The following is a 12,967-nucleotide window of genomic DNA, read 5'->3' as shown; positions in this document are numbered from 1 at the left end:
AAACAGATTCTGGGACTTCTGAGACAATATTGTGATTGAGAAAATTTCTAAATTTCTCAACTAAGCTTTAGTTTTTGACCCGGTTTATCTTTTGCTATTTCAAAATAATGTCTTTAAATAGTTTATATTATAATAAGCCACCAGCATTACACACCACAGTAGAGCAAATGTAGATAAAAAAAGTTTATTTCCAAAAAATGACCTATAATACATTGAACTAAAGCAATTTACATGCATATTCCACAGCCAAGTCATTGCAAGCACAACAGTCTGTCCTTTTATTGAGAGGTGTCAGTGTTAAAACAGTTTACAATGAACATCAAACAAAAATACAGAACCCTGATAGAACATCAACAATGCAGCAGTTTCTCAAAGTCATAATTCAAGTATACGGCCATTACAAGAGTGAATAAAAAACCCATACAACCTGTATGTGTGAACGGTAAACTTGCAGAAAACATGCAGTATTAGAAAAATACATACACATTTGGCTATAGAGGTTTGTGTGACTGTCCACTGAGTATAGTAGCAGATACTGTATGTTTATAATACTACTGTTAATTATGGATCAATAACTTTTGAATTTAGGACTTTTCTCCATAATGCTTGAGAAAGTTGTAAATGAATTGGAACCAGTTTCAATTTTTTCCTGGTCCCAAATTTGTTGTATAGTAGTTACAAAAATAAAATACAAAAAAACTTTATAAATTCAGAACCACAGAAATGCTTGTGAAAGCTATGAAAAAAAATATTGGTCAGCAAAAAAAAAAAAAAAAAAAAAAACACTTTACCAATGCCAATCAGACAAAAGCAAACTGCCCAAGAGGGAAAAAGTACCGACTATTGTTGTTTTAAAACCCATCTGTCATGGAACAAGCCATCAAACACTTTAATCAGAAATAGCAACAAAGACTGGAGCTTCCAATTCAAGTTGGAAGGAAAAAAACGTAAGGAAATATTTTCAGACTTACTGAATGGGCGTATCCTGTATATGACTAATTTGCTGTATAACACAAACAGCATTGGCTGAGAATAGAGGCATGACAGTGACACGTCATCACCAAAAGCCAAACATCATCTGTTTTGGCTGCAGCATCTCAGGAAGGGGAGAGCGAGATCTTTGTTACATAACAAAATGTATATGTAGAGCGAAAGCAAAAACTCGTGATGTGAATGAGTCATCAGTATTTGAAAAGACTTGGCTACAGTGAATTCTAAGCAAACACCCACATTGAATACGCTTTCATTTTCTATTTTCCCTTAAAGCACTGGCACTGCATAGGCTAACCGCACACACAAACATAACCTTGAGTTTAAAACATTACTGTAGGGAAGGAACATCAAAAAAATTGAAAGCAGCACATTTAACAGGTTTGGATGTGTAGACATGTTTATATGCGTGTACGTGTGCTTAAAAACACATTCTCTATGGTTTCTAACTGGTCCCTTATTAATTACTGGTTCAATGGCCTGTCCCTTTTCAAAAAGCCTCTTTCAGTTTAAAGTAGAAAAATTTCTCCAGCGTGTTGGCACACTTGCAGTACTCGCTGTCTGGAGGGTTGTACTCTCTGCAGTTTGTGATCACTCTCTGCAGGTCGGCGACAAACAGCTTTTTCGTCACATAATATCGGTTCTTTAGACGCTCCGTCATGGTTTTCAGGTCTGAGGAGAGAAGGATCAAATGGATTAATGCAGGTAAAATTGCACTTATGATTTGATTTGACTTGATGATGATGCAAATTACATAAGAACCCACCAATGGGAAAGCGAATGACCTCATAATAGTCAGGGGCCTCAGATTTCTTCACAGGCTCCATGAAGGGCCAGGCATCAGGATGTGTCTGTTAAACACATAGACAGGTAAGAAGTGAGTGAGCGTATCAGAAATGCTTGAGTGTTAAAAAAAAAACATTTGTGAGCCTGTCTGTGAAGTCTCAATCTAATAATGAGTTGAGGAGCATCAAAGTTTGACTTCAGATTGACTTCAATCCTTGACCTTCTTTTATTCAGTCAATATTAAAGGAAAACAGGACCGTTTTTCAATATTTTACTATGTTCTTACCTCAACTCAATGAATTAATACATACCTATCCTTTTTCAATGCATGCACTTTTAATCTTTGTACAGCGCTTCTTGAATGTGTTAGCATTTAGCCTAGCCCCATTCATTCCTATGGCTCCAAACAAAAGTTTTATTTTGTGTCACCATACTTACTCGTGTAACTACTCATGTAACAGTCTTCAAATAGGGAAAACATGAAAGTGTTTGGTGGATTCTAAATTCATCCCTGTTTGGAGCCATAGGAATGAATGGGGCTAGGCTAAATGCTAACACATTCACAAGACGCTGTGCAAAGATTAAAAATGCCCGCATTGAAAAAAAAATAGGTATGTATTAAGTTAAGGTAAAAACATAGTAAAATATTGAAAAACGGTGGTGTTTTCCTTTAAAGATAAAGGTTTTATTGTTACAAAATGCTTTTTACATTATGTAGAACAATTTTTTTGTACAAAAACACAAAAAATTAAGTTTTAACAGGCAGGGTCACAATTGAGTGTGACAAAACAACTCTTACTTTAATCTGCGCAAGCAGATTCTTGAGCATATTGTAGAGCAGGTCTGGATCTTTCAGTTCCTTACTGCAGAAACATCACAGACACACATTAACATATGCTAGAACAAACATTAAACTGAACGATCATCTGTGAATTGATACACACACTAACACCACGTCCTACCCAACCAGAGCGCATCAATCGCTTGGTTGCACCTTATTTAGTGAATAATTTTATTATCAGTGCAAGGTTATAGGTTCAATTCCGAGGAATCACACATAACGATAAAAAGAATGTGAACCTAAATTCACTGTAATTCAGTAATAAAGTAATGCAAATGTTCACACTAGAAATGTATTGAACCGAGCAAAGGAGCATTTTCAGATTATTGCATCATGCCTGGATATGACTTGGTATAATGTTTTATAAAAATACTCCCTCTGACCTTTTCTCCTTAGCGCTGGGTTTCCAACCAGTCTCTCCTAAAACAAAACGATAGACTGTGAATAGGTGACAGGAGAAGACATTTTTGTGGTTGCACAACAGTGATGCGCGGGTTGATCCGTAATGAGCCTGTGCCTGCGGTCACCCGCAGTTACGAGCCATCCAAAAATATTTTTAATGAAATTCGGGTCGCGGTCGGTCAGGTCCTTTGAAATAAAGATGCCAGTTAACTATTTTAAACAATTACTACTTTTAAAAAATGCGGGCCAGGGAGCGGGTCGGGTACACTATTTATTTTGTATTATTTTGCGGTCCGAGTTGCGGGTGGGTGCGTGTTGTTTATACATTGACCCGCGCATCACTGATGCACAACTGTAATGTATACACACAAACTCAGACTTACTGATGCCTGGTATACTCTCCACAGGAATCTGTCGCACTCCCTCTTTAAAGCAGGTGAGTCCAGGATAAACTTTTCTGATCTGATTCTGTTTCCTCTCGATGAGTTTTTTGATTATCTGCAGCAGAGAGGGAAAGATACAAAATCAAGACTGGCTTTGTGCTATTTCATCCGTTTACTGAGACTGATGAATAGTTTAGCATGCCGATTTCAGACAAAGCTTCAGTTCGATTACTGGTGTCCAAAAGCCCCTCCCATAAAATCATAATTGAAAAAACATATGAAATGTAACACAAACATGATTCCCTTCAACAGCAGGGTAAATCTGTGCACTCTTACTTCTTTCTGCCTCTTTATGATGTGTGAGAGTTCAGTGTAGGGAATTCTGGGATTGAGCTCGCACTCCATCAGCGTGGCTCCCTCGTAGTCTTTGATGTAACCAAGGTATCGGCTCTTTGGCACTTTGATGTCTTTGGAGAAGCCCTGCCAGCAACATACAGTAGGTTAGATGAAGTGGGAAGGATTGGAAGGAAGGTTGATAGTGGGGGATTGACAGACAGTCCATACCTGTTTCTTAAAATAGCCAATGGCGTATTCATCAGCATAGGTGAGAAAGTACAGGATGCCATGTTTAATGTGATACTCCTTAAGATGATTCATCAAATGTGTGCCATAGCCCTAAACACACACACACAATAAATAACATATATTTATAATTAGCATTTTCTTTAACTCCGTCCACTAAGGTGGAATCATTTTTCATTTTGTTGCAATGCATAGTGGGATTGCCTTAGGATACATGCAATATTGGATTCATGCAAAACGGCCATAATTTGTAACAGCCTACACATCATGAGATATTCCATAGCGTACACTTTACGTCTCCATACCTTGACCTGCTCATTTGAAGTGACTGCACAGAAGACAATCTCTGTGAATCCCTGAGTGGGGAACATCCTGAAGCAGATTCCTCCTATCACGCGTCCATCTTTAATCAGAGCCAAAGTCTTGTGCTTCCTGCGGTCACACATATCATAGGGTTAATAGTGTCTTATTACACAGAAACTAAAACCCGTGACTTTTCAACAGTGACGCCCTCTCAGCTACAGGCTGGAGAAAGCCGCGGGCTCTTTGGAAAAGGGGGGAACAGTCAAAGGTCAAACTTACGGGTCAAATACAAGGCGTGTGATGTACTCTTTGGGCATGCGGGGAAGTTGGTGGGAGAAAACATTCTGTAGGCCCACGAGCCACATTAGAATCTTCTTATTGGACTTCTGAGAGAGAGAGTTACCAATCACATGGAACTCAATGATGCCTCGCCTCTCCTCCAGACGGGCCGTTTCATCACGAGCAGCGTTGGCTGACAACAGACTAGTCTGAGAAACCAGCGAAAGAAACATTAATGACTAGAAGATTACATTTAAGTGAACATATTAATAAAGTGATAATGATATGGTGGATTAGAAGCATCTTATGAACTCTGACCTCTGGCCCCAGCATGGCAGCAGGGTCTGTTATGGTTTTCATGACTTCATTGACTAGCTCCATGGGAATATCACCCATCACTCGAATCCGCTTTGCATCCTCCAGAGTCAAAGGTTCTGGGAGTTTGCGCTTCTCTCCTAAAAGAAATCATTACAATGTAATAACTAAAGACTTGTAGGCGGTACACGTTAGGGTTGTGCCGATAGACGATATCATCGTCCATCGTGATGGTTGACTGACATCACGATGGAGAGACACCATCGTGATGCCACGCCCCCTCCCCACTCCGCTGCGAGTCGACATACACTTACTCTCTTCTATATAGACTATAGTTAACCTAATATCTTTGCGTGAATTGGTCTATAAATTAAATAGAAGACGTGAGACGTGACGTGTGTTAGTCTGTGAAATGTCGGGCATTTGATCTTGACTAGGGATGGGCACGGATATTCGAATGGCAATAATAATTCGAATTTAAAAAATGCTATTCGAATGTTTGTTTGTTTTTAATGTGCCACCAAAGGGTAACAACTTATTTAATGGTTTTTCACTTCATCTACTGTCTTTTACAGACTTAAATGTAAAATATACATGAACATTAATTTGTATGTATTTCAGATTGTTTGGCAATGCAGATTGCAGACGAATTTAAGTTTTTCCTTTTATCTCCGGGTTTGTCCCCGCCGCGCCGTATTTGGCCACTGGCTCAGTGAGGGCTCACGTGTTATTAAACGTGCTTCTCCGCCGCCCGAATCAACACATCATGAGAGATTTGTAAGCTTTCTGTTATAAAGTCTACTTTATTTTGTTAATAAAGAGACAGACACGGAGAACGAAATGAAACGGAGAACATTTATTATTTGCGGTGCTCTTTCGAAAATTAACCGGATAACTGCACATGGCAGTTTAATGGCAATAATTAAATATAAGTTTAGCTTGCTGTGGATATTTCCTAATTATAAGCCTTCTGTGAAATTATGACAAAATGAAAAATACAAAACACGCATGTCTTAATTAACATAATTTAAATAAACGAATATTCGTTCTTTAAGAGCTTAAATATTTGAAAAATTAAATATTAAAAAATTAGTAAATTACTGGAAAATGCCCATCCCTAATCTTGACATTGCTAGAATCTTGTCTTTTTACATGTTGTACATTTATCTTAAAATATTTAATTTTGTACAAGAAAACAGCCCATATTAATAATTTATTAGTAGCCTTTTGTAGTGTCTCGGGAGATCGTGCTCATTGTTACATTGAGGCTATACTGCACTGAAGCGGCAGATTAAGATATAAACCCAGAATTCAGGGAACGTCAAGAACAAGAAAACGGGAACAACACTCCGACCGAAACGCGGGATTTACATACACAGACCATGTTTAAATTTAGATGTGTCTGGCCCTGTTCACTTTGTCTAGTTTTAATAAGCTGCGGATTGAAGTGCTGGCTGCTCCCCGCGGTGCTGAAGACCCGCTCTCTGACGGAGTACTGGTGGCACATATGCACAGATATTTACGTGCAAAATTTGGAAAGCGCGGAGGAGTCGTTGGGTTAGTAAAATAATGAAATTATAGCTTTTAAATAGAAAAAAATATTTATGTAAAGAGATTAAAAGGTGCTTAAAAGTGCACAACTCTTCTTCAGTGGATTAAAGCTACCTTTTCCCCTTATGTGCAACCTATAGGAAAGAGACATTAGTTGGGATAGTAAAATAACAAAATTATAGATTTTAAGTACAGAATAGTATTTATGTAAAATATATATTAAAATAAAAAGTGCACAACTCTTCTTAAGTGGAAGTAATAAAGTAAAATAACGAATAAAAATTATATAATAACGAAAAATTAAAATACCCCCCGCCTAACGATATCATCGTCCATCGCGATGGTTTACGTAACCATCGTCAACTGCCAATTTATGGGGACATCGCCCAACCCTAGTACACGTTATGTTACATTTATGCAATTGCTTTCATTAAAAGTGCCTTATGGTGCATTTTTGCACATACATTTTATTGTAAAACAGTATATTTTATTAGTGTATGTACTTTGCATCCTAGATACTATGTAGGGGTGGGCAAGGCATAAACTAACGCGGGGTTAATTGTAACACAGCTACTTTACATATTCATAGAGGGCTGAGCAATCTGTGCTTTTGGTATTTTTCTCTTACTGTCGGAAGATGATCTCCTGTGAATCTGTAAAAAGTTTTGATGCTTTTTCGTTAAGATATTGAACAAAGAGTGTTTTTGAGGCATGGAAGTAAATTTCTTCATGTTTTTTGATTCCTGAGTTGGGTCACCAAATCCAACCTTATATTATTTTTATCACTGTCTTGTTACCCAAAACATAACACCATTTTGAAACATGTCAGCAACTCCTAGTAACAGTGCCAATAAACAGGTGTTTAACCCCTTCAGACCTGATTTTTCAGGTGTTTAATCAGTGTGCCTTATTTTGATTGGTTTATCAGCATTTTTATTGGTTTGAACCACAAAACATGTGATGTCCATTCCAGTGGACAAAGGGTCTGAAGGGGTTAAAGTGTCGTCTGCGAAGGCTTGGACCCAGAAATGGTATACCTTAAGTCACAAGTGGATTACATTTTGATAAATGTTAATTAAAATTTAAAGCAACAACAAAATCCATGTTATTCCCTGACTTTTAAAGGACAAGTTCGGTATTTTACACTTAAAGCCCTGTTTTCAGATTGTTTATGATGAAATAGAACGGTTTTGACTGAAATTTGGACATATGATGCTGTCCCAAGAATTTTTGGGTGTTTGTTCTATCACCTCCCACCTTTCCAATGGTTGTATAGGTGCACTGGAACAATCCTTCCTAAAATGCATTAAACTTTTGTTTACAAAGACGTGAAACTCACCGAGTGGTCAGGGGTGTTCACTGATATGCTCACACAAAAATCGCTGCAAAAGATGCTTTCCAACAGGTGTTTTAGCATTCGTTGTAAACTTGTGGACCTATTTTTCCAAACGCCTCACACCCGTATATTCTTCCGCTGAGAGCTCAAATAATAAACACTCCAGCCCAGTTGGTGGCGATAATCCGCCTTTGCCAATTGCAAGAATACAAACAAAGTTTCCAGCGCGGAGTAATACCGTACCTCACAGCACATCTAATACAAGTCAATGGAGTTGGACAAAAACTACGATAAAACCTGTTGGAATGAGTATTTTGCAGCGATTTTTGTGTGAGCATATCAGTGAACACCCCTGACCACTCGGTGAGTTTCACGTCTTTGTAAACGAAACTTTAATGCATTTTAGGAAGGATTGTTCCAGTGCACCTATAGACCCATTGTAGAGGTAGGGGCTGATACAACAAACACCCGAAAATTCTCGGGACAGCATCATATGTCCAAATTTCAGTCAAAACCGTTCTATTTCATCATAAACAATCTGAAAACTGGGCTTTAAGTGTAAAATACCGAACTTGTCCTTTAATGTCTGGAAAAAGACCTTTTAAATTCCACGATATTCCAGAAATTCCATGACCCATGGGAACCCTGTATTTCACTAATGGATCAATGATGGATGAATGCATGGATGTCTATCTAATACAGGCAGATATATAAACAATATCCACTTTGAGTATATAAACAGATTTTTATTGAATTAATTGTATTTAAACTAAATTTTCTAGCATGTGTTACAACAAACCCTCTTTGTTTAATACAATTAACCCCACCTATGGGGTAGGTTGTAACGTTTGCACTCCTGTCACTTTCTGTGTAATTGTACGATAACGGTTGGGCCCACAAACAAACTTTAGATGTGTGTGTTGATTGTGTAAAAAATGTTTTCATCTAACTTAAATATTTTTTAAATGATAGAGCCGAAGCCAAAAGCGTTAAGGTTGTGGCCCGCTCTCCTCTACTAATCCAAAACAAGCTTTGCTTGAGTGTGCTTATGAGTGAATGATGTGTTTACTACAGGATCTGCTCACCTGTTATAGGTTCAGAGGAGGTTGAGTCCAAACCTGACCCTAGAGCAGAACCACTGCTGCATTTACTAAGAGGAGAACCAGACACTGCCACAGGACTCAGCACTGAGAGAGAGAGAGAGAGCGACAGAGAGAGAGAAATAATTAATTAATTAATAATAAAGCACAGTGTGGCATTTATGTTAGCAGCACCAACTAATGATTTAATAAAATCTATACATATATGTGTGACAGGACAGTTGCCCCAGTCTCTGCTTCTATAAACATGTACCCGTCTGATGGCCCAGCTGTGTCCCTTCTGAAGCCGGCATGGTGAAATCCGCCTCCCAAATGGGTGAGTTCTCTCCATAGATCTCTTCCTCCAACATAGAGAGAAACCTAATACACAAGCATGATTTTTAGACAATGCGAGAGTGATTGGGTGTGCGACATCGAGACAGTGAAGTATCTCACTTGGGGAAGTGTGTAAGGATCAGTGTTCGCTTCTCTGGTGGCAGTTTGTCTTTCTCCACTCTGAACTTCTCCAATAACTGTCTGCGTGTAACAGTGAAAATGGACTTCAGCAGACTGCGACCGAACACCTGACACGTCTCGTACCGCGGTAAACTGTCGTTACTCTGAGGAACATGACAGTAACATAGCCACCTGCAACATACATGGAAATGTGTTAAATTTACTAATGTATTCATATATGCACATCACAATTATACTATTGAATTCATTTTAGGCCTAGTCCACACAGACACGGGTATTTTTCTAACCGTGACTTTTTTTACGCAGTATAACGAACATTTCTGAAAACCCCTAAGGGTTTTTGCTTCTGATTAATGCTCCGTTCCAGGCAGGTTTTTAAACTAGTGAATTACGACTTCAAAACCACGACTCACGACTCTATGCGTTCCAGGCAGCCTGTAACTCGTGTTTTTACAACCTTCTACCTGTGAAAGTGCAGTGAAACGGCAGTCAAACTCGTGACTTCCCACCCGTGAACTCGTACTAGATCGATGTACTCCCAGTTCAGAGTCGTGAGTCGTGGTTTTGAAGTCGTGATTCACGGGTTACCGTTTGCCTGGAACGCAGCATAAGGCTTCTGATTGGCCAATGTGGCTTTACGATTAGGGTTATATCACCGCCTGCTGGTGTGGCATGCTCTTGACAGCGCGTTTTTGAGTTTTCATTTAGAGATTTCTTTTAAACCGAGCATGTGTGGACATAATTTTATCTTTAAAGCAGGAGGAAAAACTCTGGTTATAAAAAAAACCTGTGTCCGTGTAGACTAGGCCTTGCTTGCAAATGAAAATTAAAAAGTGGAAACGTGTCTTGACAGCCTTTCTTGTGAAAAAGAAGTGTTGTTATTCCATTTTTAAACTAATGGTATTCAAAGACTAGTTATTATTAGCTATTATTACCAGGCATAGCAATAGAAAACCAAATGGCACGTATCACACACCTGGTATAATCCACTTTGTAAGTGGCTCCATCCTCTTTCTGAGCTCTCTGACGAAATTGTGTCGGGGTCTCTAGCTTCCAGTAGTTGAGACAGAGCAGAAACATCTTACTGAGCTCATACATTGTCTGCCTTTCCTTAGGAGCCAAATGACTAAACTTATACTGAACAAAGTTCAACACCCCCTGAGAGAAAGAAAAGCCAGATTATTTTTGCACAAATTGTGAATTGCACATCTTAAATGTTAACAGTGGATTAGTGTAGCATCAGTCCCACATAAATAATGACACGGCTTCTGTCAACCCTCTCACCAACCTGTTCTATATTGGGTTTTTCAAAGGGAGGACTACCAAGAGATCCTTCCACTACTGGCTTCCCCATCTGGAGGATACACTTCCTCAGCAACTAACAAGAAACACAGGACAGAAACCAAACACAGCCATTGTGTTATCAAAAGAACATAGACAAAAATCAAGACCTCGATGTAACCACTACTAATGCATAAATGAAGAAATAATGTTTACCTTAAACAAATAAAAGTAGACCTGCTTGGTGTCCGTATCTTCTTCTTTATGGACTGACATGAAAAGATTCTCCACGTCCACCACCATCCCCAACAGCCTGTTGATCTCCTCTTCAGACACGTTCTCCAGATGAGACACATGTTCCGCTATATACAAGATAAAAAGGTAAACAAAATTTTGATGGATTGGTTTATGGAGTGCACCAATCAAGGGGCTTGTACATTCATCTTACCCAAAGAGTGACCACAGCTTCGACAGACCTCTGTCAGACTGGCTGCATGCTGCTGGAGCTCCATGCGAGCAGCGGTCGGTGGATTTGGGTTTTTCCACCCATTACACTTGCAAGAATCATTAGCCTGTAGTAGTAGAACACAGCTTAGATTTCTTTCTTTATATCATTCTAGCATCTATGGCTATATTCATGGCGAGAACCGGTTAATCCATACACAAGTTTATCCATACAAAATTGGGGATTGGCATCTCCAATTTACCTAACTTAAATGTTTTTGGCCTGTGGGAGGAAACCGGAGTACCTGGAGTAAACCCACAGTGACAGAAGAAGAACATGCAAACACAGAAAGGCCACCTGACCTAGCCGGGGCACAAACCATGAAACTTCTTGCTGTGAGGCAAGGCAGTGCTACCCACTGTGCCGCCCCCGCTGAGATTTAAGACGCAGACCATAGAACTGACCACACCCTAAAAGTGTAATGTCAGCAAATTGTAGGTAGTGGTTTTAGCTTGTTCGCTGTCAAAGCACTAAGCATATTGATTATAATGTGTTCTGGTGGCACAGTGGGTAGCTTGAATGCTCAGTAAGTCACTTTGAAGGTGTCTGCCAAAATGCATAAATAAAAATGCAGAATGACATCTAATGTCACTTCTGACAAAACAATCAAATAAATCCTGATGGTGCGGTTTCCCACTAGATTGCCTTTAGATTAATCCAGAACCAGTCCTTAGTTTTATTAGGACATTTAAGCAGTTTTCACAAACATACCTCACAAAAAAAAAAACAATACTGGTGGCATCTTAAGATAAAACAATGGGATTGATATATGTTGTGGTATGCCAATGCAAGATGTTTTTTTAATTAAGGCAACTCAAACATGCATTTTAGTTTGGGGCTAGGATAAACCATGTCTGGGAAACTGCCCCATAATGGGTATAGTATTGGTTTGAACCTATTTATAGGTCTTTATTGGTAATATATGAGGTTCTACTGGTAAGACGTTATCAGCTAGATGGGAACCAATAAAGCACCGTTAAATTATATTGGAATAAGGCCTACAACATAAAGCAATTTTGCTATGGATTTAATGGTCAACAGCTAGTGGTCTATAATGGTATTAGTAATGGAAAATGTTAGAATAGGATGGGTCTCAGTATGACCTAGAATGATAAAAAATACAAGTATTAAGCTAAACAACTAAAAATCTAAATCTCTTGGCATTTGGTGAATTTTATAATAATATACATATTTCTATTTATGCTAGAATCATTTATTGGTTAAAAATTGTGAATAAAAATATTGTTCAAGTCATAAAGGTTGAGATGCACTGCATATTCGTGTCAGCAAGGGTGTGATCCATGTTATTTGGAAAGCAAGCTTTGCCCAAAATCCTTTCTAGGTAGGCAGCACATTGGGTTTTAAGACAACCAGTCGTTCCTCTATATTCTACTAAGCAACTCCTGTCTTGTATTACATTTAACCGTAACTAACACTACAGCATTTAAATGATGAGTGACATATGGTTCATATATTTGATTGTAATAGTTTGCAGGCTGTTTGTAACGCAGTGAGACATGACAGGTTCGGGTACTCGCTCTATTGTGATGCACCGAGCTGTATTTACCTTGCAGGAAGAAAACACTCCGAGTTTCTCAAGCTTTTTTGCCCTCGGAAACGCGCGGACCTGCGCTTTCTTTTGGGTGGACCACTGCTGTTGACTCAGGCCCGGTCGGGCCGGGTCGCTGCTCCCGGCTGCGGGGTTCGAGTTGGAGCCTGCTGGCCCGCTGGACTGTGCTTGTTGAAGCCGGGGCTGAGCGGAGGTCTGTGCCGCCGGGTCCGCCATATCAGCAGCCTCGCGTTACCCCCGATCACAGCGCTCACTTCCACTATGACGAATGTCAATAAAGTTTTTTG

At 39.2% G+C, this 12,967-nt stretch overlaps 1 protein-coding gene across 1 annotated transcript; it reads right to left on the bottom strand.

The window, feature by feature from the left end:
• Positions 1 to 170: 170 nt before the first annotated feature.
• kat2a (K(lysine) acetyltransferase 2A) lies at positions 171 to 12,959 on the bottom strand. The gene is made up of 18 exons (XM_065279792.2): positions 12,678 to 12,959; positions 11,054 to 11,177; positions 10,822 to 10,967; positions 10,613 to 10,702; positions 10,301 to 10,482; positions 9,304 to 9,495; positions 9,122 to 9,228; positions 8,854 to 8,955; positions 4,885 to 5,021; positions 4,567 to 4,775; positions 4,290 to 4,416; positions 3,967 to 4,077; positions 3,739 to 3,882; positions 3,403 to 3,517; positions 3,001 to 3,037; positions 2,576 to 2,639; positions 1,757 to 1,841; positions 171 to 1,662 (listed from the first exon to the last, which is right to left on the bottom strand). The coding sequence occupies exons 1-18, from the start codon at positions 12,894 to 12,896 to the stop codon at positions 1,481 to 1,483; spliced, it is 2,373 nt and encodes a 790-aa protein (XP_065135864.1). The 5' UTR covers positions 12,897 to 12,959; the 3' UTR covers positions 171 to 1,480.
• Between the last annotated feature and the right edge of the window lie 8 nt (positions 12,960 to 12,967).

Source organism: Paramisgurnus dabryanus, chromosome 3, assembly GCF_030506205.2.
Source record: "Paramisgurnus dabryanus chromosome 3, PD_genome_1.1, whole genome shotgun sequence".
Classification (NCBI taxonomy): Eukaryota; Metazoa; Chordata; class Actinopteri; order Cypriniformes; family Cobitidae; genus Paramisgurnus; species Paramisgurnus dabryanus.
This window is presented reverse-complemented; position numbering and strand designations above follow the sequence as displayed.